The sequence below is a fragment of the Kogia breviceps genome, chromosome X (genome assembly GCF_026419965.1).
Source record: "Kogia breviceps isolate mKogBre1 chromosome X, mKogBre1 haplotype 1, whole genome shotgun sequence".
Taxonomy (NCBI): Eukaryota; Metazoa; Chordata; class Mammalia; order Artiodactyla; family Physeteridae; genus Kogia; species Kogia breviceps.
The window spans coordinates 81,929,711-81,957,706 of record NC_081330.1 but is presented as its reverse complement, the minus strand read 5'-3'; the positions used below and the strand labels follow the sequence as shown (position 1 = coordinate 81,957,706).

Genomic DNA, 27,996 nt, shown 5'->3' with positions numbered 1-27,996 from the left:
CAGGCTTCCATCGTATCACAGGGACAGGACTGGGGTGGGCAGAGTGAAAACAGCCTGAAGGGGTTAGTGCACCACAGCTAGCCGGGAGGGAGTCCGGGAAAAGTCTGGAGCTGCCAAAGAGGCAAGAGACCTTTTCTTCCCTCTTTGCTTCCTGGTGCGCTAGGAGAGGGCCTTAAGCACGCCACTTAAAGGAGCTCCAGAGATGGCACAGAGCTGCCAAAGAGGCAGAAGACTTTTTCTTGCCTGTTTGTTTCCTGCTGCGCAAGGAGAGGGGATTAAGCGCTGCTTAAAGGAGCTCCGGAAACGGGCACGGAGCTGCCAAAGAGACAGGAGACTTATTCTTGCCTCTTTGCTTCCTGGGGTGCAAGGAGAGGGGATTAAGGGCACCGCGTTAAGGAGTTCCAGAAACAGGCGCAAGCTGCAGCAGTCGGTGCGGACACCAGAGTCTGGTGTGGGATGCTAGGGTTGCTGCTGCTGGCACCAAGAGGCCTGTGTGCGAGCACAGGTCACTCTCCACACCACCCCTACCATGAGCCTGTGCAGCCCACCACTGCCAGGGTCCTGGGATCCAGGCACAACTTCCCCGGGAGAACATGCTACACGCCTCGGGCTGGTGCAGCGTCACGCCGACCTCTGCCACCACGGATTCGCCCCGCATCCGTGCCCCTCCCTCCCCTCGGCCTGAGCCAGAGGCCCTGAATCAGCTGCTCCTTTAACTCCATCCTGTCTGAGAGCAGACGCCCTTGGGCGAGCTATGTGCAGAGGCGGGGCCAAGTCCAAAGCTGAACCCCAGGAGCTGTGCGAACAAAGAGGAGAGGGGGAGGTCTCTCCCGGCAGCCTCAGAAGCAGTGGATTAAAGCTCCACAATCAACTTGAAGTGCCCTGTATCTGTGGAAAACCTGAATAGATAGTGAAATATCCCAAGTTGAGGAGGTGGATTTTGGGAGCAAGATATATGACTATTTTCCCCATTTTTCTTTTTGTGAGTGTGTATGTATGGGCTGCTGTGTGAGATTTTGTCTGTATAGCTTTGCTTTCACCATTTATCCTAGGGTTTTGACCGACCCGTATTTTTAAAAATTTGTTTTCTTAATAATTATTTTTTATTTTAATAACTATATTTTATCCTACTTCATTTTGTCTTCTTCCTTTCTTTCTCCCTTTCTTCCTTCCTTTCTTCCCTCCTTCCTTCCTTCCTTTCTCCCTTCGTTCCTCCCTTCTTTCCTCCCTTCCTTCCTCCCTTCTTTCCTTTCTTCCTCCCTTCCTTCCTTCCTTGCTTCCTTTCTTGCTTTCTTCCTTCCTTCATTTCTTCCTTCCTTTCTTCCTCCCTTCCTTCCTTTCTTCCTTTCTCCCTTCCTTCCTTCCTCTCTTTCCTTTCTATTTTTTCTCCCTTTTATTTTGAGCCGTGTGGATTAAAGGCTCTTGGTGCTCCTACCAGGCATCAGGGCTGTGTCTCTGAGGTGGGAGGACCAACCTCAGGACACAGGTCCACAAGAGACCTCCCAGCTCCACGCAATATCAAATGGCGAAAATCTCCCAGAGATCTCCACCTCAACACCAAGACCAAGCTACATTCAAGGACCAGCAAGGTACAGTGCTGGACACCTTATGCCCAACAAATAGCAAGACAGGACTACAGCCCCAGCCATTAGCTGAGAGGCTGCCTAAAATCATAATAAGGCTACCAGCATCTCCAAACACACCACCAGATGTGGACGTGCCCACCAGCAAGACAAGATCCAGCCTCATCCACCAGAACATAGGCACTAATCCCCCCAACCAGGAAACCTACTCAACCCACACAACCCACCTTAGCCACTGAGGACAGTCACCAAAAACAATGGGTACTACGAACCTGCAGCCTGCAAAAAGGAGACCCCAAACACAGTAAGATAAGCAAAATGAGAAGACAGAAAAACACACAGCAGATGAAGGAGCAAGATAAAACCACACCAGACCTAACAATGAAGAGGAAATAGTCTACCTGAAAAAGAATTCAGAATAATGATAGTAAAGATTATCCAAAATCTTGGAAATAGAATAGACAAATTGCAAGAAACAGTTAACAAGGACCTAGAATAAATAGAGGAAGCGAGCAACAATGAGCAACACAATAAATGAAATGAAAAATACTCTAGATGGGATCAATAGCAGAATTTTCCAAGAGGCCTGTGTGCAAGCACAGGTCACTATCCATACCTCTCCTCCCAGGAGCCTGTGCAGCCCGCCACATCCAGGGTCCCGTGATCCAGGGACAACTTCCATGGAGAACACACAGCATGCCTCAGGCTGGTGCAATATCATGATGGCCTCTGCCACTGCAGGCTCAGACTGCATTCTGTGCCCCTCCCTCCCTCCCTCCCTGCCCACCATCCCCCACCCCCCGGCCTGAGTGAGCCATAGCCCTATAATAAGCTGCTCCTTTAATCCCATCCTGTCTTAGTGAGAACACACGACGTCAGGCGACCTACATGCAGAGGCGGGACCAAATCCAAAGCTGAACCCCAGGAGCTGTGCGAATAAAGAAGACAAAGGAAAACCTCTCCCAGCAGCCTCAGGAGCAGCAGATTCAATTGCCACACTCAACTTGATGTGCCTTGCATCTGTGGAATATCTGAATAGACAACGAATCATCCCAAATTGTGGTGGTGGACTTTCGGAGCAAGTATATATTTTTTTCCTTTTTCTCGTTTTGTAAGTGTGCATGTGTATGCTTCTGTGTGTGCTTTTGCCTGTATAGCTTTGCTTTTACTATTTGTGCCAGTGTTCTGTCTGTCCGATTGTTAGTATAGTTTTTAGCACTTGTTATCATTGGTGGATATGTTTTTTGGTTGGGTTGCTCTCTTCTTTCTTTCCTTTTTTAAAACTGCATTTTAATTTTTTTTAATTTTTAAAATGAACAAAAAATAATTATTAACAACTTTATTTTTCTTTATTTGTTCCTTCTTTCCTTTCTCCCTCCCTTCCTTTCTTCTTTCTTTCCTTTTCTTTCTTTTCTTTCTTTCCTTTTTTTCTTCTCCCTTTTATTCTGAGTGGTGTGGATGACAGGGTCTTGGTGCTCTGGCCGGGAGGCAGGACTGTGCCTGTGACCAGGGAGAGCTGAGTTCAGGACATTAGTCCACCAGAGACCTCCCAGCTCCATGTAATATGAAACGGAGAAAATCTCCCAGAGATCTCCATCTCAAGGCCAAGACCCAGCTCCACTCAACGACCAGCAAGCTACAGTGCTGGACACCGTATGACAAACAACTAGCAAGACAGGTACATAACACCACCCATAAGCATAGAGGCTGCCTAAAATCTTAGGTTACAGACCCCCAAAAACACAACACCAGAGGTGGTCCTGCCCACGAGAAAGACAAGATCCAACCTCATGTAGAAGAACACAGGCATTAGTCTCCTCCACCAGGATGCCTACACAACCCACTGAACCAACCTTAGCCACTGGGGGTAGACACCGAGAACAACGGGAATTATGAACCTGTAGCCTGTGAAAAGGAGACCCCAAACACAGTAATTTAAGAAGAATGAGAAGACAGAGAAACACACAGCAGATGAAGGAGCAAGATAAAAACCCATCAGACCAAACAAATGAGACGAGATAGGCAGGATACCTGAAAAAGAATTCAGAGTAATGATAGTAAAGATGATCGAAAAATCCTTGAAATAGAAAGGAGAAAATACAAGAAACGTTTAACAAGGACATAGAAGAACTAAAGAGCAAACAAACAATGATGAACAACACAATAAGCTAAATTAAAAATACTCTAGATGGAATCAATATCAGAATAACAGAGGCAGAAGAACAGATATGTGACCTGGAAGATAAAATAGTGCAAATAACGACTGCAGAACAGAAGAAAAATAAAGAAATAATTGAGGACAGTCTCAAGAGACCTCGGGGACAACATTAAACGCACCAACAGTCGAATTATAGGGGTCCCAGAAAAAGAAGAGAGAAAGGGACTGTGAAAATAGTTGAAGAGATTATAGTTGAAACCTCCCTAATATGGGAAAGGAAATAGTTAATCAAGTCCAGGAAGCACAGAGAGTCCCATACATCTAAGGAGAAATATGCCACAACACATATTAATAAAACTATCAAAAATTAAAAACAAAATTTTAAAAGCAGCAATGGAAAAACAACAAATAACATACAAGGGAATCCCCATGAGGTTAACAGCTGATCTTTCAGCAGAAACACTGCAAGCCAGAAGGGAGTGGTAGGATATATTTAAAGTGATGAAAGGGAAAAACCTACAACCAAGATTATTCTACCCAGCAAGGATCTCATTCAGATTTGACGGAGAAATTAAAACCTTTACAGACAAGCAAAAGCTAAGAGAATTCAGCACCACAAAACCAGCTTTACAACAAATGCTAAAGGAACTTTTCTGGGCAGGAAACACAAGAGAAGGAAAAGACCTACAATGACAAATCCAAAATAATTAAGAAAATGGTAATAGGAACAATCATATTGATAATTGCCTCGTATGTAAATGGATTAAATACTCCCACCAAAAGACACAGACTGGCTGAATGGATACAAAAACAAGACCCATATATATGCTGTCTACAAGAGACCCAGTTCAGACCTAGGGACACATACAGACTGAAAGTGATGGGATGGAAAAAGATATTCCATGCAAATGGAAATCAAAAGAAAGCTGGAGTAGCAATTCTCATATCAGACAAAATAGACTTTAAAACACAGACTGTTACAAGAGACAAAGAAGGACACTACATAATGATTAAGGGAATGTTCAAAGAAGAAGATATAACAATTGTAAACATTCATAAACCCAACATAGGAGCACCTGTATATATAAGGAAAATACTAACAGCCATGAAAGGGGAAATCGACAGTAACAAAATCATAGTAGGGGACTTTAACACCCCACTTTCACCAATGGTCAGATCATTCAAAATGAAAATAAATAAGGAAACACAAGCTTTAAATGACTCATCGAACAAGATGGACTTAATTGATATTTATAGGACATTCCATCCAAAAACAACAGAATACACTTTCTTCTCAACTCCTAATGGAACATTCTCCACGATATATCATATCTTGGGTCACAAATCAAGCCTTGGTAAATTTAAGAAAATTGAAATCGTATCAAGTATCTGTTCCGACAACAATGCTATGAGACGAGATGTCAGTTACAGGAGAAAATCTGTAAGAAATGCAAACACATGGAGATGAAACAACACACTACTTAATAACCAAGAGATCACTGAAGAAATATAAGAGGAAATTTAAAAATACCTAGAAACAAATGATAATGAAAAGAAAACTACCCAAAACCTATGGGATGCAGCAAAAGCAATTCTAAGAAGGAAGTTTATAGTAATACAATCCTACCTTAAGAAACAAGAAACATCTCAAATAAACAACCAAAATTTACACCTAAAGCAATTAGAGAAAGCAGAATAAAAAACCCCCAAAGTTAGCAGAAAGAAAGAAATCATAAAGATCAGAAATAACTGAAAAAGAAATGAAGGAAACGATAGCAAAGATCAATAACACTAAAAGCTGGTTTTTTGAGAAGATAAACAAAATTGCTAAACCATTAGCGAGACTCATCAAGAAAAAAATAGAGAAAGGGCTTCCCCGGTGGCGCAGTGGTTGAGAGTCCTCCTGCCGATGCAGGGGACACGGGTTCGTGCCCTGGTCTGGGATGATCCCACATGCCGCGGGGCGGCTGGGCCCGTGAACCATGGCCGCTGATCCTGCATGTCTGGAGCCTGTGCTCCACAGTGGGAGAGGCCGCAGCGGTGAGAGGCCCGCGTATTGCCAAAAAAAAAAAAAAAAAAAAGGGAGAAGACTCAAATCAATAGTATAAGAAATGAAAACAGAGAAGTAACAACTGACACTGCAGAAACACCAAACATTATGATAGATTACTACAAGCAACTCTATGCCAATAAAATGGACAACCTGGAAGAAATGGACAAATTTGTAGAAATGCACAACCTGCCAAGACTGAACCAGGAAAAAATAGAAAATATGAACAGACCAATCACATGCACTGAAATTGAAACTGTGATTAAAAACCTGCCAACAAACAAAAGCCCAGGACCAGATGGCTTCACAGGCGAATTCTATCAAACGTTTAGAGAAGAGCTAACACCTGTCCTTCTCAACCTCTTCCAAAAGATAGCAGAGGGAGGAACACTCCCAAACTCATTCTACGAGGCCAATATCACCCGGATATCAAAACCAGACATGGGCTTCCCTGGTGGCGCAGTGGTAGAGAATCTGCCTGCCAATGCAGGGGACACGGGTTCATGCCCCAGTCCAGGAAGATCCCACATGCCGCGGAGCGGCTGGGCCTGTGAGCCATGGCCGCTGAGCCTGTGCATCTGGAGCCTGTGCTCCGCAACGGGAGAGGCCACAACAGTGAGAGGCCCACGTACCACAAAAAAACAAAACAAAACAAAACAAAAAAACCCCAAAAAACAAACAAACAAACAAAAAAAACAACAGACAAAGATGTCACAAAGAAAGAAAACTACAGGCCAATATCCCAGATGAACATAGATTCAAAAATCCTCAACAAAATACTAACGAGCAGAAGCCAACAGCACATTGAAAGGATCATACAATATGATCAAGAGGGGTTTATTCAGGAAATGCAAGGATCCTTCAATATACACAAATCAATCAATGGGATACACCATATTAACCAACTGAGGAGAAATACCATACGATCATCTCATAGATGCAGAGAAAGCTTTTGACAAAACTCAACACCCACACCCACTTATGAAAAAAATCCCTCCAGAAAGCAGGCATAGAGGGAACTTATCTCAACATAATAAAGGTCATATATGACAAACCAACAGCCAACATCATCCCCAATGTTGAAAAACTGAAACCATTTCCACCGAGATCAGGAACAAGACAAGTTTGCGCACTCTCAACACTCTTATTCAACATAGTTTTGGAAGTTTTAGCCACAGCAATCAGAGAAGAAAAAGAAATAAAAGGAATCCAAGTTGGGAAAGAAAAAAAAAAGCTGTCTCTGTTTGCAGATGACATGATACTATACACAGAGAATCCTAAAGATGCTACCAGAAAACTACTAGATCTAATCAATGAATTTGGTAAAGTAGCAAGATACAAAATTAATGCACAGAAATCTCTTGCATTCCTATACACTAAGGATGAAAAATCTGAAAGTGAAATTAAGAAAACACTCCCATTTACCACTGCAACAAAAAGAATAAAATATCCAGGAATAAATCTACATAAGGAGACAAATGACTTGTATGCAGAAAACTATAAGACACTGTTGAGAGAAATTAAAGATGATAAAAAAGATAGATATACCATGTTCTTGGATTGGAAGAATCAACATTGTGAAATGACTATACTACTTAAAGCAGCCTACAGATTCAATGTAGATTCAATGTAATCCATATCAAACTACTAATGGCATTTTTCACAGAACTAGAACAAAAAATTTTACAATTTGTATGGAAACACAAAACACCCCGAACAGCCAAAGCAATCTTGAGAATGATAAATGGAGCTGGAGGAATCAGGCTCTGTGACTTCAGACTATACTACAAAGTTACAGTAATCAAGACAGTATGGTACTGGCAGAAAAACAGAGATATACATCGATGGAACAGCATAGAAAGTCCAGAGGCAAACCCACGCACATGTGGTCACCTTATCTTTGATAAAGGTGGTAACAATATATAGTGGATAAAAGACAGCCTCTTCAATAAGTGCTGCTGGGAAAACTGGACAGCTACATGTAAAAGAATGAAATTAGAACGCTCCCTAACACCATACACACAGAAAAACATCAAAATGGATTAAAGACCTAAATGTAAGGCCAGACACTATCAAACTCTTAGAGTAAAACATAGGCAGAACACTCTATAACATAAATCACAGCAAGATTCTTTTTGACCCACCTTCTAGAGAAGTGGAAATAAAAACAAAAATAAACAAATGGGACCTAATGAAACTTAAAAGGTTTTGCATAGAAAAGGATACCATAAATAAGACCAACAGACAACCCACAGAATGGGAGAAAATGTTTGCAAATGAAGCAACGGACAAAGGATTAATCTCCAAAATTTACAAGCAGCTCATGCAGCTTAATATCAAAAAAACAAACAACTCAATCCAAAAATGGGCAGAAGACCTAAGTAGACATTTCACCAAAGAAGATATAAAGATTGGCAACAAACACATGGAAGAATGCTCAACATCATTAATTATTAGAGAAATGCAAATCAAAACCACAATGAGGTATCGCCTCACACCAGTCAGAATGGCCATCATCAAAAAATCTACAAACAATAAATGCTGGAGAGCGTGTGGAAAAACCGGACCCCTCTGGCCCTGTTGGTGGGAATGTAAATTGATGCACCCACTATGGAGAACAGTATGGTCAAAGTCTAAAAATAGAATTACCATACAACCCAGCAATCCCACTATTGGGCATATACCCTGAGAAAACCATAATTCAAAAAGAGTCATTTACCACATTGTTCACTGCAGCTCTATTTACAATAGCCAGGATATGGAAGCAACCTAAGTGTCCATAGACAACTGAATGGATAGAGAAGATGTGGCACATATATACAATGGAATATTACTCAGCCATAAAAATAAACAAAATTGTGTTATACATGGTGAGGTAGATGGACCTAGAGTCTGTCAAACAGAGCGAAGTAAGTCAGAAAGAGAAAAACAAATTCTGTAGGCTAACACATATACATGGAATCAAAAAAAAAATGGTGAGGAAGAACCTAGGGGCAGGACAGGAAAAAAGACACAGCCCTACTAGAGAATGGACTAGAGTACACAGGGAGGTGGAATGGTAAGCTGGGACAAAGTGTGAAAGTGGCATGCACATATATACAGTACCAAATGTAAAATCCGTAGCTAGTGGGAAGCAGACGCATGCCACAGAGAGATCAGCTCGTTGCTTTGTGACCATCTAGATGGGTGGGATAGGGAGCGTGGGAGGGAGGGAGATGCAAGAGGGAAGAGACATGGGGATATATGTATACGTATAGCTGATTCACTTTGTTATAAAGTGGAAACTAACCAATGTAAAGGAAAAAAAGAATATGAGCTCATTAAACAAAACAGAATCAAATTCTGGATTCTCACAGAAATGGACTTATAATTAATAATTTGGCTTCTGGGTCATTTTACGAAACCTATGATATACCTGAGGTATTCACTTATATCCAACTCTTCATAGTATCGTTTCAATAGGAAAATGCATTCTGATTTCCAACCTGAGACCCTCAAAACACAGCAAACAAAAGTTCTGCACTGTAGGATGAGACAAACTAGAGACTGCATTAGGTCAGCAGCACATTAACAATGTACGTAACCTCATCTGTGTAAGCAAATGCACTCTGCTCTATCATCTGCATCTCCATCTTTCCCATGGGATTTTCCCTGTTGAAAATCCCCCCAGGGATGTTAGGGGAATGGGTTCTAAGTGAGCTTAAGAATTATGCTCCATTGCCACCCATCAGCATATATGATATTCAGATACATAGGTAACTGACTTCCCCAACCAGGCTGAAAAACCAGGGCCCAGGTGTTGTATCTACTTCTTGCTCCACTGAGCAACAGGCACAGGATAAGATAATAACAGTTGGCTGAATTTAGGACTAAATGCTGGCTGCTTCTGTGCCCAGAGTTCCAAGGAAACTAAGAACAACCTACATGAATCTCTTGTCCAGATGAGGTGTTCTAAGAGAAATGTTAAATCCATTTCCACCCACAGCTCCAAGTTTCACAGTGGAGTCTACGGTTGGACTATCACCTAGGGAAAAAAATGCAAATACTATCATAATAAACTACAAACATTCTTCCTGATACTACGGATATGGGGTCCTGCATTTAATGGGTTCTAGAAGGTAATCCACTTTACAAATAAAGCAATCTAGAAAATAACCACATCTGAACCTCTTTCTTAAATTTCTACCTATCTTTCATGCTGAGAGTTCAAAACGTATTTGAAAACAAGGCTTCCACTGCCATGTGCCAGCATAACTTACGATACAACCACAGAATTCACAAATTACAGGTTCTTAAAGTACATCAGGAAAGCAACTAGAAACTGAGAGCAATGGGACTGTGGAAGGACAACTAGATTAGACGTTAAACACCTAAGTAGAGGACCTTGTCCTTTCTTCCTCAAGCAGACTGCAAACCCACTGGCATTCTGTTCCCTCATCTATAAAACAGAAGAACTCCACCTCTGACACAGCTGCTAGTAAAGCTGAGAGATCAACTGAAAGTATGTGCAATGACATTGAAAACTGTAAAACATGTTAAGGATGTAATGAGATACTATGTTCTTTCTAGGATTCAGAATTATTCTTAAATAACTAACCCTTCGAGTTCAACAAAGCAAAAACAGTTGTTCTTATTAGCCAGAATAGGAATGAACCCTACCACAAACACACCAAAAAACCCCTAAAAGTCAATTAAATATAACAGTAATAATGATATTAATTATAAACTTCAAAATTTTTCAAAGCCCTATAGCTAAGACAACACCAAACTATAACTTGCTTTTGTGTAGGAGAGATTTGAATCAGAACATCCTGATAACAGTTTTTGAACATACCACATTTATAAACAAAAATCTGGTTACTGGCATTTAGGACAGAGAGGTCGTTACTCTTTTTAGGGTGTGTGGAGAACATGATTTGATTTACAGGGTATGGGAGCGGCAGTCGGTAGGTGCACATGGGAGGTGGAACCACACTCTGCGGGTAGACTGTCACCAATAACCTGTCTGCATGAGAGAGAGAGAGAGGATTAGACACATGGATGTTCAATTTGTAAAACAAGGCATCTGAACAGCACAGCACCACTAACAAATAATGGTGGTAGAAAATATACAGCGACTCTTAAAAGTAATTGTTGGTGTTTTTATCATGAATAAGCTTAAATACAGTGTAGAGGAGGAAAGTAAGTGTCAGAGCTCTGTCTATATCTGGCTATTGTCACCTCCAGGTCTATAGCAGTCCATCTCAGGGCTTGGAGTTTCAGGTGCCAGGGACTACGGCAAGCAGGCCAAAAGGTCAGAGTTTTAGCTTTAAACCTGGGCCTGCAACCAAGCCAGAATAAACCAAAATCCTTTAAGCACTTCTCTCTACATGGATCTCGTAATAAGGCATATGTGCTTAAGTCCTCTATACAGAACATATGATTGTAAAATCAGTATTATGATCACTACATAGAACATAAATTAGTACAGCAACTCTCATTACAATCTTAGAAGCAAGTCTCCCTTTATGTCATCAGCAATAAATGTCTATTCAGGAAAGACTGACTTTCCCTAGTTTCTTTCCCCTCACTAAACAAAAACCCTCTACCTAATTAAAAACCCCCAATCCAATAAGAGTACTAGGCAGATGTCTGTGACTTGAACTGAAGATACTGGAAAGGTACATAATTAGCAAGCACTGTATCAGAAAACAAAGCAACACAATGGAGTGGTGTGAGAGTCAACGTAAGGCTATGTCAGGGCACAAAGACAAGGCTGACACACCAATGCCACAAGCCTACTGTTGTCTTCCTCTCTACGCAGGGTCAGAAATGTCAATGTCTTCAAAGCCCAGAGAAGTAAATATGTAACGGCCATGGTTGTAGTAGAAAAGGGAGTTGAGGGATGCGCGGGAGGAGAGTAGAGACTATGGATCCTCAGGGGTGTACACGCCTCACCTAAGGGTGTTCCCATCTAATCGAAACCAAAACAAGTAAAAACAAACCAAACAACCAGAATAATCAATCAAATAAAAATCCTGCACTGTCTAAGTCAAACTACCACATCTGCAGGTTCCTGGCTCAGGGCCCTTGTAGGCCCATGGACACACTTTTCAGCTCCTTACTTCCATCAACAACAGCCACATTTGCCATGTCACTTAAATTATCTCCTGAGCTCTGGTCAGTCGTCCAGTGCCAGTCATAGCAGAGGTAATGCCAGCCTTGACAAAGAACATGCAGCCGGTATGGGGTCACTGGGCCACACATCAGGGACACAATCTTGCTCTGCTCACAGGTGCCAAAGGGCAGGCTTTGCTTGAGATACCAGTGATACTTTCCAACTGTCCAGAGATGAACTGCAGGGGAAAATGAAAAGAAGGCCATCAGAGGCAGGGGCCAGAGGACCAGACTTCATACCACTTGCTAGAGAGGGATTAGGACACCCTTTTCTTTTTCAAATGACGCTTTCTGCTCAGCCTCTTCATTAAGAGAATAATATTAACAATAATTTTTAAAGTATAGTTTTTCATGAGGACAAAATATTAAGCATCAATAAGGTCAGAAGCAGATGTGTTCATTTCTGCCTCTACCTTCAAACTTTATGATCATGATGATGGAAGGCTCCTACCATAGGACTGTGCTTTAGCGAGTTGTTTTTTTTCATAAAGACTTACAAAGAAGAAAACTTGGCAATCAGATTAAAAGTATTAAAACATCCAATCCAAGAGCACTAGACTAGCATCACTATGTTGTATTATGCTTAAGATGCTTATTATTTTCTTCAAGGTGTTTTGCATGCAGTTATGTCCAAGGGAGATCAGCATGCAATTACCCTTAAAAGAACCAGACCAAAACCTGTAGAGTGCAGGAAACAGAAAGAAGTTGGTCAAAGAGTACAACCTTCAGGTTGTACAACTTGTAACCTTCAGTTACAAGTTCCAGAGATCTAATGTATAGCATGGTGACTACAGTTAACAATACTGTATTGTATACTTGAAGGTTGCTATGAGAGTAGATTTTAAATGTTCTCACCGGGCTTCCCTGGTGCTGCAGTGGTTGAGATTCCACCTCCTGATGCAGGGGACACGGGTTCGTGCCATGGTCCGGGAAGATCCCACATGCCATGGAGCCATGGCCGCTGAGCCTGCGCGACCGGAGCCTGTGCTCTGCAACGGAGGAGGCCACAACACTGAGAGGCCCGCGTACTGCAAAAAAAAAAAAAAAGCTCTCACCGGGCTTCCCTGGTGGTGCAATGATTAAGAATCTGCCTGCCAATGCAGGGGACATGGGTTCGATCCCTGGTCTGGGAAGATCCCACATGCCACGGAGCAACTAAGTCCGTGAGCTACAACTACTGAGCCTGTGCTCTAGAGCCCAAAAGTCACAACTACTGAGCCCGTGTACCACAACTACCAAAGCCTGAGTGCCTAGAGCCCATGCTCCGCAACAAGAGAAGCCACTGCAATGAGAAGCCCAAGCACGGCAAGGAAGAATAGTCCCTGCTCGCCACAACTAGAGAAACCCCGCACGCAACAACGAAGATCCAATGGAACCAAAAGAAAAGTTCTCACCATAACAACAAAAATGTTAATTATGTGAAGTGAAGGATGAGTTAATCAACCTTACTGTGGTAAACATTTCACAGCATATGCATGTATCAAATCATCACATTGTACCTCCTGAATGTAAATGTTACATGTCAAATATATCTCAATAAAGCTGGAAAAAAAATGACCTAATCATGTCAAAGCCAACCTTTGTTAAACAGGTGACACACATAAATGAAGATTTTAATTATATTAAGGAATTTCTTTTCTTTAAACGTCTCCCTGATTACTAATTCTTAACTCAGCAATAACAGCAAATCCAACCTAGTTCTAGAACCAGGCTACTACAATACTTAGACCTAGCTTTGGGTTAAGGTAGACTCCATGCTCATGCTCTGTGAGGACAGATGTTGTGGCTGTTCTTGCAGCAACACTTTTATCCTGAGCATATCACAGGGCCAGCCATTAACACCTGGTTAGTCAGTGGTTGTCAACTCTGGCTACACATTAAAAAATCACCTGGGGACTTCCCTGGTGGCGCAGTGGTTAAGAATCTGCCTGCCACTTCAGGGGACATGGGTTGGAGCCCTGGTCTGGGAAGATTCCACACGCCGCGGAGCAACTAAGCCCGTGCGCCACAACTGCTGAGTCTGTGCTATAGAGCCTGAGAGCCACAACTACTGAAACCCGTGCGCCTAGATTCCGTGCTCCACAAGAGAAGCTATCTCAGTGAGAAGCCTGCGCCCTGCAACAAAGAGTAGCCCTCGCTCGCCCCAACTAGTGACAGTCCGCGTACAGCAACGAAGACCCAACGCAGCCAAAAATAAATAAATAAAATTATAAATAAATAAATGTCAGTGTTTTAAAAAAATCACCTGGAAGGTTTTTTTTTTTAATTAATACTGATGTATAGTCCCCATTACAACGCACTGAGAGCAACTCTTGAGATAAGGCATGGATAGCATCTTTTTTTTCTAAAGGTACAGCCAGGGTTGAGAACTATTGTGCTGAATGAATGAATGAGCTTCTTAATAACATTTCAGTTAGTTCTATTGATTAAAACGTTGGAAAGCCACTCAGAACATAATCAAGCAAATGAAAAGATTTATGAAAAAAATGTTCAGTGCTGTATCGATGACAGTGAAAAATTACAAAACTTTAAATGCCTAAAAACATAAGATTGAATAAACTGTAGCATAAATGAATATATAGCAAGTTAAAATGATAGAGATAGATATCTGAAATGGAAATAGTTTGTGACACACTGTAAAAGCAAATTACAAAACTGCAGGTATCATACCTACATATTTAACAAAAATGAGATCACAGCTATACTGAGATGTATACATAAAATCTGGAAGACAAGAAAATTTAAATACTGATTATTACTGAGTGACAGAATTACAGAAGAACTTTTTTTCTTCCCATCTTTATTTTCTAATCCTTTCACATCTTACATATACACTGAAAAATACATATTTATAATTTGGTTTACCATTTAAAAGCTATAGAAAATTCTTACTTATATCTAATCTCATTTCTCTTTCACTTCCACAGTATTCCTTTGGCTAGCATTTTGATTTGCCACACTGGTACCATCCATGAAGAGAAAGCACTGATGACTTGTGATGGTTAATTTACATGTCAACTTGGCTAGGCTATGGTGTCTAGTTGTTTGGTCAAACACCAGTCTAGATGTTGCTGGGAAGGTATTCTGCAGATGTGACTAACCTTTATAATCAGCTGACTTTAAGTACAGCAGACTGTCCTCCATAATGTGGATAGATCTCATCCAAAGAGTTTATAGAGCCTTAAGATCTAAAACTAAGGCTTCCCAGAGAAAAAGGAATTTTGTCTCAAGACTGTAACACAGAATCTTGTGCGAGTTTCCAGACTGTGGGCCTGTCCCACAGATTTTGGACTCAAGATTGCAACATCAACTCTTCACTGAATTTCCAACCAGCCAGCTTACCCTGATTCTATTTCTCTAGAGACCCTGCCTGATACGTAACTGAAATCCCTCCCATCAATAGCTAACCACTCCCTCATCTCTACCTACCCCCTTCAGTTATCTTTGATTCCATTACAGGACTAAGTGAAAGGGATAAAGGAAACTCCACGGCCTACTACTTTCAATTACATTTTGTGGGGCAGAAGGCTGAGATACGAGAGCTGTCTTACCATAGGTTTTTAGAGTGGAATTTTCTTCCCTCTGAAGGTCTTCCAGGCAAAGCTGCAAGCACACTGGAATCTGCATTCCAGAGAAGGTCATTAACCTAGTAGGGAAAAAAGACCTATCACTGGCCTTTACGTATTTACCTCTAAATCTTTATGATAGCTAAATTCCCTGCTCTCACAATTCAAATAATCCCACACTTGAGTTGATACCTAGCTGTAAATTACTAATCTATGGAGTTATTAAACAAATCTCTGTCATCATATGTAGAGGACTTCAAAAACATGCATTATGTTTAAATACTTAACCAAAATGAAGGTGACATTTTTAGACAATCAGGGAAATTTGAATATGGATGAGGTATTAGGTAATATTAAGGAATTATTACAAAGTTTGTAAGGTGTGATAATGGAATTGTGCTTATATAAAGAAACATGTTCTCAACTGTTAGAGAAATGAATATTGAAAATATGATTTTAAAAATTAAAACCCTAGGAAATTTTTACAAAGTGTGTGTGTGTGTGTGTGTGTGTGCGCACGTGTGTGCAGGCGAGAAGAATAGATGAAAATAATTTTGCAAAATGCTGGTATATATCTGTTGAAAGTAAGTAATAGGTACATGGGAGTTCATTAAACTCTTCTCTCAACTTTTTTTTTTTTTTTTTTTTTTTTGCGGTACGCGGGCCTCTCACTGTTGTGGCCTCTCCCGTTGCGGAGCACAGGCTCCGGATGCACAGGCTCAGCGGCCACGGCTCACGGGCCCAGCTGCTCCGCGGCACGTGGGATCTTCCCGGACCGGGGCACGAACCCGTGTCCCCTGCATCGGCAGGCGGATTCTCAACCACTGCGCCACCAGGGAAGCCCTCTCAACTTTTAATATATTTAAATTTTTACACACTTAAAAATTACCATGATTTGTTTCCACTCCAGCAAAGATCCAAATGGTACACAACCTCCTGAAGGTTTAAATGTTAAAAATGACAAGTATCTTTATCACTGGAAGAATTATGCTTTTGTCAAAATGAACAATAAAAACTGACATTTTAATTTCCTTTCTGTGTTTTATCTAGGGTGAGGAAGGAATGCTATTTCTTCTCTGCAAAATCTCCTTAAGAAAAACAATTTGGGGCTTCCCTGGTGGCACAGTGGTTGAGAATCCACCTGCTGATGCAGGGGACACGGGTTCGTGCCCCAGTCTGGGAAAATACCACATGCCGCGGAGCGGCTGGGCTCGTGAGCCATAGCCGCTGAGCCTGCGCATCCAGAGCCTGTGCTCCACAATGGGAGAGGCCACAACAGTGAGAGGCCCGTGTACCGCAAAAAAAAAAAAAAAAAAAAAAAAAGAAAAACAATTTGGTCTGTAAAAACAAATTCAGTCATAGGAAGCCACTAATTTTCTTACTGTCTACTCTGGGGCTTCTGTTTACATACCCATATCAAATACAACTCTTCTCTATAGCTGTGGAAAGTCCTCCAAATGTGATGGTAAACAACTCAGGCACCTACCTTAACCTCATCTTTGAGGAAAGGAAGTGTAAAATGTCCATGGAGAAGTCCATTTTTCTCAAAAAACACAACATCCTGCTGATTGGGTTTATCTTGCGTAGATGCAATCAAACTGCCTGAGGGCCTTAAAGCAAACCCAGAGTGTTAGAGCATCCAAAAGCTCATCCAGCTGGCTAAGAACAAGATGAAATTCAGAGAAACAATTCCTTCAGCAAAAACAAAAAGCCTCCATCCAAGGAAGTTTTAAATCCCATGTTTCCTGGCAAGCAGTCACCCTAGTGTGGGACTGTATCTGCCCAGAGGACATAGTGCCTTTTCCTGATTTGCACAAGGTCTCTATTTGCCCACACAGACTCACAGATTTAGACTGCACTTGAGTGACTTTTTAAAAGAACCAATAAATTATTTAAACCATTTCCAGGATAATGTCCTATAAAACCATGAACTATTTCTCCTTCAATTATATGACTTCAGCAACTCAGGTAGGTATTTTTAAAGACTTCTCAATCTACTGAAAACACCTTGATCGCCCCATCTTGTTTATATGTGTCTCTAGTTTTAATTCAAATACATTTCTCCCTTTGCTCTGTCATCCAATTGCCACTGAAATACTGGTGGGAAACACATGTCTAAAACCTAGAGACCTAGGTTTTGCCTGTAACAGATGCTACTGAGGCAGGAAATATTTCTTCTATCTACAATCAGGGCAGCCATATATCACAAGCAGGTTGTGGCCTGCACAAGGGTAGTGGGCCAACGGGTGAATTGGGCCCAAATCCAGCTCACGTGTTCCTCAGCAAACAGGTCCCCTTAGTGTGGGAGTCTGTGCAGAGAAAGGAAGCCCTTTCCTAGGTTTCACCAAAGCTCTGCTGCCCCACAGAAATTCACAGACTGCAACTTTCCTTCTAAGCACCACTTTCTGTTTTACACAGTGGCTTCATGTAGGCCCTGCCTATAACCTACAAAATGTGTGGGCCTTGGAATGATGAGGTCTGTGAAACTCAGAATCTACTACTCAAACCACATTCAGACTTCAGGGAACTATAAAAGAAAGACACAGGCTTACAGCCAAATGAGAAAAAGTAATTATCTCTTTGTGTTTTATAAACACCTACATTCAATAGGTACCACCATCCTACCCTAGTACCAAGAAATTCTCTGGGAAGAAGTTACAAGGTTTATTCTCCCACTCACTTCCAAGCCAGAGCAGGTCCCAGTCCTGCCACAGGCTCACTGGCTGACTATAAAGCAATCTCCCCGCTCCACACTCTGACCTTTTGAGCCCCTGTGTAGTAGACAGAGGGAGAAAAACAACAACGGCAAAACTTAAAGCTTTGTGATAAATGTTGTCAAGTCCGAACTTCCAAACACCTTCCTTATTAATAAAAACTGTCATGGTTTCACAAAGCCAATTAGATGAATCCTGTTAAAAATTCGTATCCAACAGGTAGGAGGCTGGGCCAAATAGCCGCAAAGAACTCTTCTGATTCTTAGCTCTATATTCATTTAATACCAAAACCAGCACATCGTTACCGCATGGGTGTAAAGAAAGAAAACCCTCAAAGCAAACTGAAGAAAAATTTATTTCCATACCTGTCTCTATGCGAACAACACTCATGGCAAAAAACTGTCCATCACCACACCAGGTAACTTGTGGTCCATGGTCATCCCAGGGCAAAGCAGGCTTGTGCTAAAGAGAGGAAGAAACACAAATGGTACTGGGGGCCTTAAATGGCCCAGAACCAAACAAGCCTCAGGCTATTAAAGGTAAATCTTTTATATAAGGTTTAAGCTATCTAGAAATCGAGTTTCACAGGATCCTCAGGAACCCTTCCAGAAGGGCCCTTAGACCCAGAAATCAAGAGAAAAGAACTTAACAAAGCAAATCAAAATCTTTCTCTGGGCATTAAAAAGTGGCCTCCAAGCATAGCAACAGGGAAAAAGAGCTACAGATCTAGATATTAAAAATAACGAGCTGAGGAATCTATCGGGTAACCTTATACAAGGAAATTAACGTTTGTCTAAATTCAAGCGGGTAGACTTTCATTCACTGAGTAAACTTCGCAATGCTGCACAGAAGAGTTAAGAAGATGAGAGGAAGGTGGGCAGGGAAGAGCCAGAGGAGATGAAGCCAGCAGCAGTGATGAAAACACGGACAAGCTCCGCATTTTGCAGCACAGAAAGAAGAAAGGTTTCCAGTGCCACTTGCACCTCCGTCCCGAAAGCCTTGAAGACAGAAGCCAATTCTGTGCGGCTGGGGACAAATGACCACCACCTGAGCATCCATCATCACATTCCAGTGATAGGCTAAGTCGGAATGGTGCTGGTGCCACAAGCTGCACAGTAGGGAATACACAGCAGCCTAACAAGATTTATTCTCAATGAAATCGCCCTGTGGTATACACAAACTTCCTCTAGTGAAGGGTTAGGAGACAATATGAGTGACACGGAATGTAGCCAGAAATAAACTAAGGATGGAAAATGTAACGGCAGGCAGTAAATGATTTCATCTATCCTAGAAGGTCAGCTCAGGGAAATTTCCACATATAATGTTGACAAAATGCTTCCATTTGCTCTGGCCCACATGAGGGGATTATCCCCAACTCCTCTCTCTCTCTCTCTCTTACCCTACATCTGATCTATTATCAATTATTCCTGTAGCTCCATCTTCAAAATGTATCCAGAAAGAAGGAAAACATAGTTTCATCCAGGAAGGGAAATCAGAAAAAAAAGACTAATATATACATATGTAGGAAAAGTAGAAAAACATGCATGTGAATGATCAACAGTGAATGCAGGGCAGCAGCTCCTTCTGGGGAAGAAGGGGGAAGGGTATCAGGAAGGGATACAGAGTGTTTCATTTCTGTCTGTGATGACTTATTGTTTTAAATGAATATTGGTGATAATTATTCTCTATGTGAAGAAAAAAGAAAAACAAAACAACTTGGCAACAGAAAGGATAAAAGGATCTTTCTAGGATGACTCATTCGTTAAGGTCTCTAAACAGCTTCAGTTTTACTAGAGCAGAAGAGATCTGCCCATTAACACCCTCTACTTGTGAAACAGAGCAGGACCCTATGGTCCCCCCACCGGCCCGCACCCCATGTCCTCAGCCTGCCTTTTGTCTGCAGAAAACCTTGAGCCAAACAGTAAGTTTAATCAGAGAAGTGAGAAAATGCAAAAACAAAGGAAAACAGTCCAACATGACTACATAATAATAGTTTAGTCATTAAGCACAGTCAAGGACCTATTTAGTTCCTCCTCAGGGGCTATAGATGATATTCTGAGCCATATCCTTTGAACTGTCTTATAGATACTGAAACCCCCACCGGGTGGAAGAAGCTAACTACATGATGACCGGACTGTGGCCATGACATAAGCTGCCGCAAATCCGAGAATTGGCCTCAAAGAAATGGGAACAAACCAACCCTGGAAGTAAAGACTAACTGTACTTAATAATCAAGATGATGCTGGTCAGACCAGCACATGACCAATTTCAAGATGACTGTCAGAGCTGCCTGTACTGTTTCTGCATGTAGCCCCCTCCCTCGGCCTATAAAAGCTCTTGCCCACTGGTTGTCAGGGAGGGGAGTCGGCCTTTGCACAAAAACCTGCCCCCAACCCTCCCACCCCCCGGTTGCTGTCATCCAGCAGAATAAAGCAAACTTTCCTTTCCACCAACCTTGTCTCTTTATTGGCTTTAGAGCGGCAAGCAGCCGGACCCCACTTTTGGTAACACCTGGACACCTAAGAGCTCCTTGTGTGTAGCAGAACTTCTGTTTGTTCCAAAGAAGATTCTTTATCCATCAGACGAACCTTACCATTTGGAGCTGAAAGGCGACTTACCGGCCTTCTGATCCATGGAACTGCGTCTCCTTCCTGCCCCAGCCAACAGTGATGAACTTGCCTAGAGAACAATTGAGTGAGAATATAAAAGACAACCAAAGAGCTAAATAAAATAAAAGCAGTTTCATAGCTATTCTTCATGAAGTTGGGTCCTCTGAGAAGTCTCAATAAATTGACCAGCAGTCAATATTTTTAAAACCTATGTTCCATATTGTATGCTGAAGTGATTTTGAAGACATTGAGATGCCCTTATTTTGGAAACAGCTCTACTGCCATCGTTTATAAATTCCCTTGAGGACAGTCAGCAATCTACCCACACTTTACAAGGAGAATGAAACATGAAGAATCTATGCAATACGTCCACAGATAACAAAACATAAAACTCAAGAAGACAAGAGTTGGGAATAAAATTCCGATTGTAAATGTTTGATGCACTAAATGTATCCAACCTCCCTGCTAGTGTGGGAGGAGACCATGATTATGGAATTCAACCCCTCACAGAGACAGAGACTGAGACCCCCTAGTGACAGAGGCCAAAATTAGAACACAGGGCTTCTGCCTTCCAGGATGGGCTCCTTTCTAAATTATAATGCTGAACTTACCTAAAATATAAAGTCAGAGTTGCTGAAATAATGCAGCCTTCTGTTGCTGAAGGTAGGTCTTGGCAACCACCTATAAGAGGTACTACAGAGATGCCCCTGAAAGCATCGGCCAGATCCAGGACCCAATATTTCCGTCCTATAATTGATGCTGATTCTGAAGAAGCAGGGCTGTTTATAATTCCTATAAATTATGGGTCAGCATGACCATTTCTTGTCTGCTCTGCTTGGGCACATCCAAGTATTGTAGTAACCCAAAACATACCTTACAGCTGTATACAAACAGTAGTGCCTATCCTGCTGCAGACCCCTGGGCTTCTATCCAAAAGTTTCCACAGAGAGATAAAGGGTCAAGGAGTGAAGCAAGACAACTTTTCCAGTGGGGGAGTTACAGCAGGAATCAGAAAACTACAGCCTGCATCTGCTTTTACAAAGAAATCTGTATTGGAACACAGCCATACCCATTTTTTTATGTACTGTCTTTTGAGTGTTTTTACACTACATCAGCAGAGTTGAGCAGCTGCAACACAGAACATTATGGCCTGAAAGCGGAAAACAGTTACTATCCAGTTCTTTACAGAACAAGTTTGTCGACACCCCGATTAGAAGAAAAAATATCTATTCACCACTCCACACAGTGACTTTTTGTTCTGACAAGTACATTTCTGAGACCTAAGACCCTGACTTGGACTCCCAATCCTCAGATTTACTCTATTAGACTTCTTACGGAAAAGTCGGTGGGATGAGCGAGGCTCAGAGCACTTTCCCATGCAAAGATGTGTTGGTTACTACCTCTATGACGATCCTCAAAGCTAGATGCCTCAGAGTCCCACCCTGGGCCCTAGATCCAGCACCATATCTGCTCCGTGAGCAAGCACATCTAATCCCAAGATTGGAAAGATTCCCCACATGCCAATGACTCCCAGTCCACAGCTCTGGCCTCTCCTGTCTATTCACCTGCTTTACTTAGTGATTCCATATGGCCCTTAAACAAATCCAAAAAGGAACTCATCACCCAACCTTTACAGACCAGCACTTCCCCCACCTTCCCTCTCACATACTGACATCCTTATTTCCACCACTGGGGCTGCTGGCTAGACTCCTACTAAACTTTCTTCTTTACCTTACATACCCAAAGCCTATTTATTTCACTTTCTAAACTGGTATCTCTCAAACTAGCTAGGGCAGAAGGGGAACCATGCACATAGGTTCAAAACAAGTTTCCCATAATTCCAAAAAATGTACTCCTATCCTCATTGAGAATCTAAATTTTCCTGCATTTTTCCCTTTTCTAGTCCCACACCCACATTCTTTATCTCTCACCTGGATTCCTGTAGCAACCTCCAACCAGATCACCCTGTCTCGTCTCTTCCCTCTCCACTAATGAATCAATCTTGCATCATCAGAACCTTTAATGACTGATCTCCTATAACTTAATGCCCAAATTCCCTATCAAACTTAATCAAAATCCCTCCCCTTTAGTTCACTGCACATCCATGTCCTGTCACTAGGCAATGCTGAAGTACTCATAGATGCCCAAATAAGCCATGCTGTGTCAAAGGCTTCTGTGAAACATCCGTGCCTTGGAATGAACTAATTCACTTGCTTGGACCACTGCCCCACCCTCAACCCTCATTTACCCACACCAAATCAGCCAAAAGTCAGCTCAAGTCGGCCTCCTCTGGGAAATCTTCTGTCCCCATTACTCCCTTGCTCTCCTTATGCTACCCTAATACCTGCACATCCTGTTATTATTGACTCCTTAAGGGGAAAGATGAATTACCCACAGCACCAAACATACTGCTGGGTTCATACTACCTACTCAAACATTATTTCTGAACAAACAAATTATTTTTGAATGAATAAATGAGTAGCACTTTTCTAAATGATTTCTTACTTAGTAGAACGAGAAGTCATGAAGTTAGACCGCAGCAAAAGTTAAAATACCACCTCCCCCATCTGTCACCTCAATCAGGCCAGCTACCTGGTACCCTCAAGTTGGCCAGACCTTCTTACACTCAATAAGCATGTCTCCTTCAGTACTTCCACAGCCTAAAAATGCCCATATCACCTCAGCTGGATCTTAGCAAGAAAACAATATGATGGTTCCCATGAAAATTCAGGTCGAATCAGTAGGAACAAAACTCAGCTCTCTATCCTGCCTCTCTTGTCTTCTCCCCAAAACTGTACCTCAGAAATGCTCTCCTTATTCTAGCTAGTACAGTCCTTTTCATTAAACACCCCGGCTAAGCCTGTCCTGGGCATTGGGCAACAAGTACCCAGGTGATTCTAAGCACAGATCCCTATTCCCTGTTATTGACCAAGCCAACTCTGAGACTTGGAGAGGTACCAGATGTATGCCTTTTAAAATCTTGAATGAACTAAAGGAATTGGGCTATCAGACAGTGAATTAAGTAGGGGTTTAAGTTTTTTGTGCTTATGACGTGCCTATTAGTGTGCAAGAAAAGCCACAAAATGTTTCAAATAAAGCTATACTTACTTTCACCAAAATCATCCTGGTGGATTTGCTGTTCCATGACTGGTTCCAACTCTTTTGTCATCATAATTAGGGTCTGTTGACCTTGGAGGAGCACAAACAAGAATGATTTTGTTCTCATTTAGCAAATTGGCCATTCCGTAAGTATCTATAGCACTGGAAGCTACTGAGCTGGAGTGGAGGAGTTTATAGTCAAAACAGGGAAGACAGAATTTATTCAAAATGTTCTGACTCTCATGTTCATAAAGATGTTTTGACTGGGTACATCACCTAGTGGTTATGCTCAGCTATTTATGTATGTCAAGCTAACATTAAAGTCCACATAGCTCTCTTCCACTAACTTCAACGATTTAGTCAGCAAGATATCTCTTCAAATGTTTACCTCATCAGGGTGCTACTTTGCAGAAACGCATCTGGAATGAAAAGACTTAAGGGAAAAAATAGGACTGGGAGAGCAGTTCTTAGAATCAGTTTATTTTATGTAGCTACTCTTCCTCTTAGAGTAGGCTAAGTATTGCTGACATTTTTTAACCATAACTGTGGACCTTAGCAGCAACTTTTTTTTTTTTTTCGGTACACGGGCGTCTCACTGCTGTGGCCTCTCCCATTGCAGAGCACAGGCTCCGGACGTGCAGGCTCAGCGGCCATGGCTCACCGGCCCAGCTGCTCCGCCGCATGTGCGATCCTTCCAGACAGGGGCACAATCCCGCGTCCCCTACATCGGCAGGCGGATTCCCAACCACCGCTCCACCAGGGAAGCCCCTCCAGCAACTTTTTAAAACAGTATATTAAGAAGTAAAACTTAACTCAAAAACACCACATTCCCTATAGATTATCATGTTGGTATCCTTGTTCCAAGAAAAGTTTTTTTTGAAACCCATGCACCCTAAAACTTAAGCCTGTGAGATATTAGGAGTCATGTTTTATAAAAGTCAAGAATTAGGGACCAGTGACATGCTTACCTGTGACAAGAAGCACCAGTTCTTGGTCAGGACTCCAACTCATGACAGAGATACAACTGGCTACACTCCCGACCCATTCCAGCTGACAGAGACATTTCAAAATGTTAAGGGAGATATGAAAATATAAGTGTCTCAGTAAATATTTACGATGACCTCAATCAAAACAATAACAAAACACACAAAGGTGAAATTATTCAGTAAACACTTATTCAGTAACAGGTATTAAAAGACCAGGCATGATACAGACCATAGGCACTCGAGGTGACTACGGCCACTCCATTCCTCCTGTTAAGGAGATAAAAGAGAGATAAAACATGCCTCTACAGCAGGGTTAGGGATGTAACCGAGGTCTCTGGGAATTAAGTGGGGGCTCAGAGCAGAGCCTGACAAATGGCCCCGGAGAGTCCAGGAAACCTTCTCTGAGGAGGTGATTTGAAGGGTAGGAATAGGGCCAGGAGGAAGAGACTGGGAGGAAAATGTGCAGTTAAAAAGAGCAGTTAAAAATCAGCTGCAACGAGAGCATAAGGTGTATATACACACAGGAATGATGCAGGTGGGAGGTGAGGCTAAAAAGGAATTGGGGGAACAGATAGGAAAGGTCTTATGAGGCACAATAAGGAACATGGATTCTATCTTGAAGACACTGTGTTGCCACAGATATGGAGCATCAGCACCATCTGGTGGAGATCAATGGATTGGAGGCACTCAGTAATTAGGAAAACAATCTACAAAATATTTTGAAAGTAAAAGCATACCTTTCAAATGTGAGAAATACTAATTAAGTTATACTTGATGGCTTTGCTATTTTTCACCATGAAATGAGAACAAGATTTATTGTTTTACTAAATGGAACCATTGAAAGCAAAGGTGCCAGACTTAGACTGCCAGGGTTTAAATCCCACCTGAGAACTGTTTGACCTTGGCCTAGTCATTTAAGCCCTCTGTGCCTCCATTTCCTCTTCTGAACAATGAAAAAACAACAATCTAACTCATAAGGTTGTAGTGAAGATTAAATACAATTTTGCATGAAAAACACTTGAAAAAGTACCTGGCGTATTGTAAACATTTAATAAATGTCAGCTGCTATTATTATCCTATGATTAGTAATATGACTTGTGATACATCCATGTTAAAGAGACTACAACTAAGGGAGTAATCAACAAAGTTTAAAAACCTGTCAAGAAGGTGAGGCTAGGGCTTCCCTGGTGGCTCTGCGGTTGAGAGTCCGCCTGCCGATGCAGGGGACACGGGTTCGTGGCCCGGTCCGGGAAGATTCCACATGCCGCAGAGTGGCTGGGCCCATGAGACATGGCCACTGAGCCTGCGCGTCCAGAGCCTGTGCTCTGCAACGGGAGAGGCCACAACAGTGAGAGGTCGCAAAAATAAAATAAAATTAAATTAAAATTAAAAAAAGAAGGTGAGGCTAGAAATCCAGAAACTCAGGCTTATTCTAAGTAGAGAAGGAGGTAAATGGTTGAAATCTGTCTTCTCTGGTAGTCATAAGATGTACACATAATGATAGCATTATCACCTTAGCACCTGTAGTTCAGGGACTCTTTAAGTTAGCCATCAAGAAGAGGCTTACTCAGCATTCATAAAAGAAAACATAAGCCATATAAACACTTCAAAGACTTCATAAATTGAGAAATAAAGTTTACAACTCAGGATCAGATTCTAGTAACAGGTGAGCTATACCATACAAGAATGGCGAGGTTTGAGTTTTTGTTAAGTTCTTATCTAGAATGTTCTGATTGTTCTAATTAATAAATGCAGTAGACAAAATGGACTTTTAGAAGAATCCTGAAATATAGATAAAGCCATGCCAACAATTTTCTGTAAAGAATTATGTAATGCAAAGACTTCAATTTGCAAAATGCTTAAATATTATGGCTCCTAACATTTTAAACTTCTACAAAAAACTAGTGACATGAAACCAAAAAAGGCATTTGAGGATGCCTAAGATTTCCCCCTCACTGGTCTCTTCCACTTACCTGGTGTGTGTTGAGATTGCAAAGTAGGACATCTCCAGAGGCTGTAGCCATACACACAGACTCATGATCCAGCAACTCCTGAATGCCAACAATGCAGCCACTTCCATCCTCTGGGAGAAAGCCTTCTGACACCAAAGGAGTGTCACTTTTCACTTTTCACCAAAACAGACAAATAAGCAAGTTAAGTCAATCTACTTTCAAGAACAATTCATAACACTTCCAGAAATACTTTTTAATGTTTCATTTATAACATAAAAGCTTTCTAAAATATTTTTTCCTAGATTAAAACCCAAACTTTCATTTGAGAAATATCACAACACTACCATCCTTAACACAAAACACAGTTAATGTGACCTTTGTGCCAAGCAAACATAAAAGCCTGGTATCTTTGAAAATATCCAATAAAACATGAAGCTAATAAGTATGATTTCCTAAAATGTACACAGTATGAAGAAAGGGGACTAAGAATGTAATCACCTAAAATACATTAGTAGCAAAATATAATTAAGGGAAGATATCAGAATCAACCTAAAGAGCTTTTAAATATACATACGCTCAAGCTCCAGAAGTGAAGATTCTGATTTAGTTGCTATGAGATGGTGACTGAAACAGTTTAAAAAGCCCTACAGGAAAGTTTCGTCTGCATTCCCACTTGAGAACTGTTAATAGACAGTATTTACATGGTAGAAAGGGTGAAAAGTAGGGCACCCCCACAAAATACAATGTCAGAGTTTCGCCAACTTAGATTAAAACAGAAGCAGACTAAAAGATAGGGTACTTGTTAAGTTATACCTAATATGACATCAGTATAAAGCGAAGGGACTATTCATTTGGCGGGACATAAATTCAGAACGATTTAAAGGAAATACTATTTGGGGAAGCAAGTTTGGAAAAAGACAAGTGAAGAGTCATGCCAAGTGCTACCATCCTCCATCAGTAACTTACCTCTCTAGTGACAGGGTCTACTTCTACCAGTCCGTGTTCTGAACCAAGGAGCACTGTGTCTTGTTCAGTTTGGAGAGAAGCACTGAGGTTTCCCTGGAACCTGAATATCCCTGAACTCCAAGCTCTGAAATAATTTTAGATTTCTCATGATGAAGCG

At 41.6% G+C, this 27,996-nt stretch overlaps 1 protein-coding gene across 1 annotated transcript; it reads right to left on the bottom strand.

Annotated features, from left to right (window-relative positions):
- Positions 1-335: 335 nt before the first annotated feature.
- Positions 336-27,996, bottom strand: LOC131748745 (elongator complex protein 1-like). Its single transcript, XM_067023173.1, has 12 exons — positions 27,840-27,996; positions 26,895-27,046; positions 26,078-26,246; positions 24,904-24,985; positions 23,945-24,025; positions 20,846-20,906; positions 17,000-17,123; positions 15,499-15,593; positions 12,803-12,975; positions 11,896-12,126; positions 10,600-10,796; positions 336-356 (listed from the first exon to the last, which is right to left on the bottom strand). Exons 4-12 carry the CDS (start codon positions 24,944-24,946, stop codon positions 336-338), a joined length of 1,026 nt encoding a protein of 341 aa, XP_066879274.1. The 5' UTR covers positions 24,947-24,985; positions 26,078-26,246; positions 26,895-27,046; positions 27,840-27,996.